Raw genomic sequence first — 9,118 nt, 5'->3', positions numbered from 1 at the left:
CACTAAGGATAGTCGAACGTGCTGTCCTACCGACATCTCTTGTTTTAAATGACTTCAATGTACACCAGCTTGTAGAGCAACTCTTCATCTTCACTTCTTTCTGTATTTTGTTTTGTAAACTTGTCAAACTATTATAACAAAAAGTTACCCTTCTTAATGTCCTTAGTTTCCACTTTGTGCCATTTGAACTTCTTACAAGAGTAATTTCGGCTTATATATGACACTAAATACGATTTTTACAAAAATTTTCAAAAAATTTATTTTCCTTTTAACTTTCCAAAAGGTGGGGAAGGGTTTATAAAATTTCAAAAAACAAATCAACCCTCCAGTACTTTTAGTGCTTTAATTATGAAAACTGTTATTAGAAAATGGGTATGTTTTTACTGGATTTGATGCCCGGCAGCTTTGGAAACCCCAGAGAAAAGGGGTTTGAGTATATAGACAGAAAAGCCCAAAAAATTTTGTCACCCAAAGGGAACATTGCACCTGATGTTTTCCCAAAGGGCACGTTTCAGTTAAAAGGGCCTGCTTTTCTTACCCCATCTAACCTGATGTACCTTTTTTAAAAAAAATTTTCTTTGTTTTATACAGTGTTTACTTTTAAAATGGGGAAGTTTTTTTGTTCTTTAAAAAAAAATTTAAAAAAAAAGGGGAAATTAAAAAGCATAATTTTCCCGTCTTATGTGTTCCCGTTAAAAATTTTTTTTCATCAGGTGCCATAGTTTGTTTCAATTTCATAGTTATGTTACATTATCTGTTATATTACACATGTTTAAAGGGACTCCACTGAGGTTTTTTGACATGATTGGATTGGAAATACTTTTTCAAGATTTTAATAACTTTAACTGTAGGTCTATACTATGATCATGTGTGCAAAATTTTAGGTCATTAAGCAAGAAGAAAAGTAAGTGTTTTAATGCTTTTAACTCAAATCAGGCTAAGAATTGCATTAAATTTGGATTTATTTCTTTACTCTAAGTATATTTCTTCATTATCTTTTTCATACTTTTCCATTTTGTGTGCCTCACCTGATCTATATCTGATTTTCAAATTTTATGTTTTAGACTTTTGGACCTAAGTGGAACTTTTTTAATGTGAATGATCTTTTAACAGATTTGGCATGGGGGTGTATGAATATTTTATACTCATCTTGCTATGTTATCATTGCAGAATATAAATTTTACTGTTCACCCCGGGGAAGTGATCGCCCTTGTTGGTCCTAGTGGTGGAGGCAAAACATCCTGTGTTAACCTATTAGAATATTTCTACACACCAGAGAGTGGCCAGGTGCTGCTAGATAATATTCCTATACAGCAGTATGACCATCATTACTTACATAGACAGGTTAGTTTAACCCATTACCCCCTTTAAAATTGTGTTATGGACTCATCTGGCTGTGAAATTGGAAGTGTCCATTATTGATTAAAGGGATTTGATTTAATGAAATATTTTTAATGCAATAAAGCAGCCAACAGTATAGAGCTCGGTAAAACTACATGAATGAGCATGCTGGCCAAGCTCTATACTGGTGTCTAGCTGGGCCCTAATTACCTTATACAGGACTTGGGCTGTGGTCCTGAGGCAGGGGAATTTAACATTGTTTTGTAAAAGGGGAGTGTTTTTTATAAAATAGGTGACAATACATACATGTATATTAATTAAAATACTTAAGTCATGTATTTTAATCAAGGTCGTGAATGGGGCTGATAATGGGTCCCAAAAATCGTTAAATGAGGGTCCTGTTTAGTCATTTTGGCAGTAAAAGCTAGATTTATTGTATGTTGGTATACTTAATGGAGATAGTGGAAATCTGACAAGACTTTGCATATATCTATTTTTCAACCGCGTTCATAAGTTTAAAGTGTTATCTAAACAAACTTCTTTTTTTTGTTTGATAAAACTCTCAGAAAATACTATGAATTTGAAATCTTTTTACATTTTTTTGCCAGTAACAAATTTTCTAATGTAATGTGTAAGTCACAAAGACAATTATCAAAACAATAATGTGTTTTAATATGAGGTCTGGCATTTAGTTTTGTGCCAGTGAGTACTTAGCACAGTAATGAATTTTTATATGTCTTTCTATAAAGCTATTTTTGGAATCAGTCCCACATTTCAGATATGCAATGCTAAGATTTACTTACTAATATTGGTGAGCCAGCCTTGTGGTTAAGGTGTCTGCCTTTCAATTCATGAATAGTGGGTTTAAATGTCTGTCATGATCATATTTCCTCATGTGACATCAGTACTGGTTACTTCCAGAAATTATACCCGAGACTGGTTCAGATTAGGCTAAGATTCAGCTAATATAAATTTGATATAACTAAATTTATCACATACCATTGTGATTCAATAAAAATGGTATTGCACGGAGGTTCATTATATATATATACATAGCATTAAGACGTGCTTAATGTTAGTGTTATACTACAGGCGCGTTAATAGAAAATGCTTCTTTTTCACTTTAAACTGTCTTTTTTTGTGATAAAAAGATATTTGTGTAAGTTCATTACTAAATTTATTGAACTCGAATAAAATAATGTCACACAATATAATTATATTCAACTCGTTTAATAAATTCAGTATTAAACTTACACTCCTTTAATATCCTCTACATATTGACCATAGACCCAGCAAATCTGAGCTTTAATAATTGACCAAACGAGTGAAATTTTAGTAAAACTGTACAGGCTTTCAAGATTAATTATTTTCATATTATTTCTTTGAAATTTTATATCAAGACCATTCTATGACTCTGATTATGATAAATACAATGATATATATACATGTATATTATATATAAAAAAAATGGTTTTTTTTTTTTATTTCAATTAAAAATAGATATCTTTGGTTGGACAAGAGCCTGTGTTATATGCTAGAACTATCGAGGAGAATATAAGATATGGTCTGAATGAGAATGAATGGAGTGATGCTAAAATTGAGGAAGCTGCAGAAATGGCCAATGCTCACAATTTTATCACACAGTTAAAAGATGGCTACAAGACACAGACTGGGGAAAAGGGCGTTCAGATGTCAGGTAAGAAAACTTTGATTATGCTGATAAGAAGCTCACTTGAAAACATTTGATAATTACCCTGTGTCTTAAAAAAGTGAATGTTGCACAACAGCATTTTACTTGTTTGACAAAATTTCTGTGAGAGAAAATGTCATGTCTTTTGTTGAGCTATACTTAAGTTTTAAATGGTGGTTTTGTAGCATTATTTGTTTCCAGGTCTTATGTCAATGGGTCAAAGGCCCTTTGAATTGTGAAAATTAGTGCAGTAATACCATTATTTGTGGATATAGTTCTTATTTATACAGTTAAACATTAGTCTTGGAAATACACCTTGATTCATGACAAACACCTTATCTGATAAAATCTCATGGTTTAATTTCTGTATAACATATGATTTTAAGTCATGGCAACTATTTCATTGACTGCAATTAGACCATTGTGAAGTTTCATTCAGCAGTTGTGAATGTGACCCGAATTTGTCCCCAAAGCTACATTACCCAAAACACACTGACAAGCTGCACTGATGAAAGCACATCAGGTCCTCGTTACATAAAGACTGAGCACGAGTTGACACAACAACTTTTTTTAAGCTAGCTGGATAGCTTTTCCAAATTTAAAATTCTATACATGTGTCCCTGTGGGGAATCAATCCCACAGCACTGAGGGGTCACACAACCAATTTAGTGTCTGTAATCTTGCTAGATTATAAATATTTTGCTTTGTCTGGCGTGTTTCAGGTGGACAGAAGCAGAGGATTGCCATTGCGAGAGCGTTGCTACGGAAACCACGAGTTCTGTTGCTGGATGAAGCCACTAGTGCACTTGACTCAGAGTCCGAATATCTGGTCAGTGAATTTATTAAGAATTTGAGCATATTTAAAGTAGTCATCTACAAACCTTTTTTTTCTTTGCCCTACATATTTACATCTTTTAGATTGAATGTCAACTTGTATGAAGCACAATGGTGAAAAAATCAGCAATAGTACTGTAGTTAACATTGCCCTTACCAAAATGTAGAGGTGGTTTACCTGGTGAGATGTCCTAGAATTCCCTGTCAGTTTAAATTCTTGTGTCCTGTTAAGTATACAAGCTTGAAGCTGTCCAGTTAGCTCAATAGGTAGAGCGTCAGAGTGAGAATCAGGGGACAGGGCTTTGATTTCCGGAAATTTACTCATCCTACAGTCATTCCCACTGTATGTGGTTCTACTCAGGTGCCCGTTCGTGCCTGAAATAATGCATGGAAGGGTACCTGAGATCTTCCTCCACCAGTAAAGCTGGAACATCGCCATATGACCTATATATAATGTGTTGGTGAGACAAAAAAAACCAATTAAACAAATTTCCACTGTACCTCTGCTCTTGCATGTTCAGAAGTTATCAGTTCCGAAAGTGACGGAAACTAGTACTGGTAAACTGCTTGACAGCCTGCCCAGAAATAATGCAGTGGCTGAATAGTGCTCTAGTAAATTTAATGACACGAACTGCTGTGATCAGGTGTGAAAACGACCAATACTTCCACTAGTGTAGAAGCTGAAAGTGCTCCAGAATAATCTAAATGATTGCAGCTGTTTGTCAAAGCATTGAAAATTTTGAACATCTATGTAGGTTTATTATGCCATTAAAGATTTACTCTAGTTCAATGCAAAATGTTAAAGTACCAATGTTTATATTACAGGTACAGCAAGCATTGTATAAGAACCTGAGTGGCCGAACCGTGATCATTATTGCTCATAGACTCAGTACTGTGGAGAGAGCTGACCGTATTATTGTCATAGATAAAGGTGAGGTCATTGAAGAAGGAACGCATAAACACTTGTTGAGTTTGAAAGGAATATATTCAAATCTTGTAAAACGGCAGTTATTGATATCTGATAACGCATGGTCAAAAGATGGACCAACTTCTCCAGTAAGGGATGTGGGTCAGTTGTTGTCTCCACACGAGTGCTCGTGCTGGAAGAGACGGAGTAGACACACAAGCGGGAGAGTTTCTAGTCGACATGCCAGTGGAGCTTCGGTACTTTCCGAGGAGGATGGGACAGGGCAGCCAAATGTGACTTTTATTGTTGGTTCAATTTGAACATTTTATTTTGACTATTTGAACTTTTTATCTTGACTATTTTGAGAAATAGGGAGTGCTGGCGTTGATGGCAGCTGTGAGCGTCACTTTCGTTCAGTTTTTGCTGGGAAATTGACATCTCCAAAGCTACTGAAATGAATGGGTTGAAACTTCAACTTCTTCTCTGTGATTATCTAACATGGATTGGCATATGTCTCATAATTCTGAGTTACCTACTTATTATGAATACGAATTATGCCCCTTTTCTTACTGTCAAGCACTGACAAAAGTTGAGCGTGCTTTCACAGAGACATTTCTTGTGTTATGTGTTGTTCATTTTTTGTTGTTGGTTCTTTTGTTTTTGTGGTAATAATGCTCTGCAAAGTCAATAATGTATTCACGTAGATATATATATTATGTACAAGCTTTTAGTATAGGTATATGCTTTCATTTAAAACAAAAAACTAGTCGCAATTTTCTTATACATTTTCACTTATTGAAATACTTGCCTTTAAAAAAAAGATTTTGTTTAAACATTGTGATTAACTTTGTGAAAGATAATGGTTTTATGATACGACTAACAATATTTCATTGTATTTTGTAAATATCTATATTTTATGTTTAATGTGCAATTTAATTGTGGCATAACTTGAACAATATTCTTGGTATTTTTATGAATGCAAAAATTGTTTGGTTTCAGTTTGATAGTGACTAATAATTTAGTTAGGTAATGAATAGGTTAAGGTAATAATTAGCATGGTAATGAATAGGTTACATGTAGGTAATGATTAGTATAGTAATGAATAGGTAATGTAATAATTAGTATGGAAATGAAATAAATTATCCAAAGAGATATAAAAAAATTAACTGTTTTTATGGCATTTACTTTGCTTTTTAGAAAGAAATTAACTTTAGTCATAAAAAATATTGGATGTTCGCAGCCAATCAATGTTTAACGTCTTAAAGTTGTTAAAATAAAGAAAAAATATTTTGCTCAAAGCCAACTTAGAAATGATTCAGTGACTCTTGTCATAAAAAAAGTTAATAGGACAAAAGAATTGCTGTTATATTTGCAGATCATTCTCGTACATGAAAGATGTAATTGCTTTACTATAAAGTAGATATATACACTGCCTACCAAAAACACATTCTCACACATTGTTTTTATTTGTTTATCTTAAAATAATATGTTTTCAATTGTTTAAATTTCATATTTTGAATTGATTTCTTGAAGACCTTGCACCTATATTATACTGATTATTACATGTGTACATTTTGAAATTTTTATACAAATGTATATTCTCTAAATAGTCTGATATTGTTTTTCGTAATCAGCCATTATTCAGATATAATATATGTACGAGGGGTTATCCAAAAATTTGTGGACTTTTTAAATATCTCTTGAACATCAACGTGTATTGTAATAAAATTTTATCAGCATACATTGTAGACTATTATCAACACATTTTGAAAGAAACAGTTGTGTCCATAAATAATGATTTTATATTGCTTTTAAATAAGCACATACAGGGCACCCGGCACATGGTAGAAAAACGCAGTAAGTCATCGTATATTTTTGCTAAAAAAAAAAACCTAATAAAATAACGTAGAAAACCCGCTGAACATTGCATGGTTCTTGTATGATGTCATTTAAGTAATTTTTTAAAATAATGGACGTCATTTCCGTTTATTTTTTTTTTGATATCGCTAGAAACGCCAGACGCCATTATTGTTTACAACGGGAAAATGACGGACACGCGGTAATTAGAAAATTGCAAGATCATACAATGATCTTAAATTTTTGTTGTAATTTGGGGATGACACCTACAAAAACATTTCATAAAAATGAGCCAACAAACAGAAAAAAGAAAATTTCACAATCATTAGTGTTAAAGTGGCATAAGAAATTTAGTTTTGGACATGACTTTGAGAAGCAGTAACCGTCATTGACTGCGTAACGTTGAAGCACAAGTTGTACGTTAATATTATGACGTTGACGTCAATAATTTTTTTGGAGTGCGCCGCTGTCGCCGACATGTGTTTATGCAAAATTAAATATTGTTGGAATGTAAAAAGCTACTCACATGAATTTTTCTGTGTTTATTTGTTATTAATTCTACTAAGCAGTGTAAGAATTTCAAATTAATATCTCAAATATACTTTACGCAACGAAGAAAGTCCACAAATTTTTGGATAACCCCTCGTACATTGAATATCACATCATATTCAATGGCTCACTAGTCAATAATTGTATGATATTGATTATTGACCTTAAATAAAACAGGAAGGAATTGAAATTATGAACTCTGGTGTGCAAAGTGGGTATTTTGTCAGTAGGCTTTAAATAAAGTTGATGTTGATGATAATAATATGACATTTAAGAGGGTTTTATAAAGTAAATAATGTATTTATGATTAGCTAATTGATTTTTTTTATGCTGCAAAGTTTCAAAACAGAGAAAATCAATTAAGGCCAGTAAAATATTTTGTCTGAAACATTTTTGTAATAAGAAAAAGGCAAAAGAAATGTGAGAATTATGAAAATAAATTATCAAAAATTGTACAGTTATAAGTAGGGAAAATGATATATACTCATCTAGTCAATGGCTGTGTGGTTAAGGATGGTGGTTTTAAACCGCTTGCTCTTCTAACCATGGTTGGTTTGAATCCCGTCACATACTTTAGATTCTTTCATGTGAAGAAGTTATCCAGGTATCAAAATGTCTGTTGATCTACCCGGGTTCCCACTTGTGTCTGAAATATTGCATGTAGGGGCTCCTGAGGTTCTCCTTCACCAGTAAAACTGGAATATTGCCATATTACATTGACAGTGTTGTTATTACTTAAAACCCAATTGATAAAACACTATATAATTGTTTTTGTGTATATTTTCATTTCATGTTGTTTAAAAGTTTGATTATTATGTATTACTGAATGTTGTAGAAACAGGTACTTTTATGTTCATATATGGACATGTCCTTGTACATTTTAATCGTAAATAACCCTTTGGGATCTGTATTTTATGATAAAGAAAAATTTTGTCTATTTGAATGTACTGTGAAATCAATATTTGTAGTATTATCAATGTCTGTGAAATTGTATTTTTGAGTTTGTGTGCAATTGTAAATTTTATTGAAATAGGCTTCCACTTCACCTGTCAGAAATATAAACACTTTAAAGTGCTTTAGAATGTGTTACCATATCAGCCAGCAATGTTAAAGTTGAAACTATAAAATGTCTAATCCTCCAATAAATAATTATGTAGAAAAAAAACCTTTGACAAAGTAAATGATGTCTGGGCATTAAATCACATGGTTTGCACAGGTATTCAAAAGTACTTGAATTTTGTTATCACCTTTGAAAAGTACTTCACTTCAGTGTTGCCACATAAAATGCAAACAAATATTGAATTTTTAGGGATTTTTTTCTCTTGAATTTATGTAAAATGGCCTTAAATTTTTGAATTTATTTAAGATTGGCTTTTAATTTCCTGAGATTCCCAGAGGTCATGAGTTCCAGCCCTACTCTGGTCACAACCATGTTTCTTCATATGACACCAGTATTGGTTGGTTCCAGTAAGCAGACTCAGAAGTGGCAAGAACTTGTTTGGCAATCAAGCTTAAATTAATATGTTAAAACCAAATTTCCTGAGGGTCTTTTCCTTGAATTTCTGTAAAATGACCTTGAATTTTCTAGTTTTTTTTGTCCTTAAGTTTCTGTAAATGATCTTGAATTTCCTTGAGAGTTGAAGTTTCCCTGAACTTCTGTAAAATAACCTTGAATTTGCTGGGGGGGGGGGGGTTCTTGCATTTCTTGAAATTACTTTGAATTTCCTGGGGATTTTTGTCCTTGAATTTCTGTAAAATGACCTTGAACTTTCTATATCATGAGTCATTATCAGTTTTAGATGCAAGAAGGGGTATGAATTTTTTAGATAAGTTGTAATTGTTGAAATAAATCCATTGTTAGATTTGTTAACTCTCATTATTTTTATAATGCTCAACACTACTGTGATAGAAGAGTAGCCACAAATATCTTGTAATTTTGT

At 32.6% G+C, this 9,118-nt stretch overlaps 1 protein-coding gene across 1 annotated transcript; it reads left to right on the top strand.

Moving 5' to 3' along the window:
• The first annotated feature begins 348 nt into the window (after positions 1-348).
• On the top strand, positions 349-5,984 carry LOC132729518 (ABC-type oligopeptide transporter ABCB9-like). The gene is made up of 5 exons (XM_060715294.1): positions 349-372; positions 1,171-1,344; positions 2,842-3,037; positions 3,754-3,860; positions 4,691-5,984. The coding sequence occupies exons 1-5, from the start codon at positions 349-351 to the stop codon at positions 5,090-5,092; spliced, it is 903 nt and encodes a 300-aa protein (XP_060571277.1). The 3' UTR covers positions 5,093-5,984.
• Positions 5,985-9,118: the final 3,134 nt, after the last annotated feature.

Source organism: Ruditapes philippinarum, unplaced genomic scaffold (assembly GCF_026571515.1).
Source record: "Ruditapes philippinarum isolate M1 unplaced genomic scaffold, ASM2657151v2 ctg1928_1_1_1_1, whole genome shotgun sequence".
NCBI classification, from domain to species: domain Eukaryota; kingdom Metazoa; phylum Mollusca; class Bivalvia; order Venerida; family Veneridae; genus Ruditapes; species Ruditapes philippinarum.
Note: the sequence above shows the minus strand (reverse complement) of the source record. Positions and strands in the feature narration are given on the sequence as shown.

Bases quoted from the DNA above. Each gene is read 5' to 3' on its own strand.
- LOC132729518 (XM_060715294.1), top strand. From the start codon at position 349: ATGAAAACTGTTATTAGAAAATGG. The intron at 373-1,170 runs GTATGTTTTTAC...TTATCATTGCAG, and splicing joins AAACTGTTATTAGAAAATGG to AATATAAATTTTACTGTTCA. The intron at 1,345-2,841 runs GTTAGTTTAACC...AATTAAAAATAG, and splicing joins ATCATTACTTACATAGACAG to ATATCTTTGGTTGGACAAGA.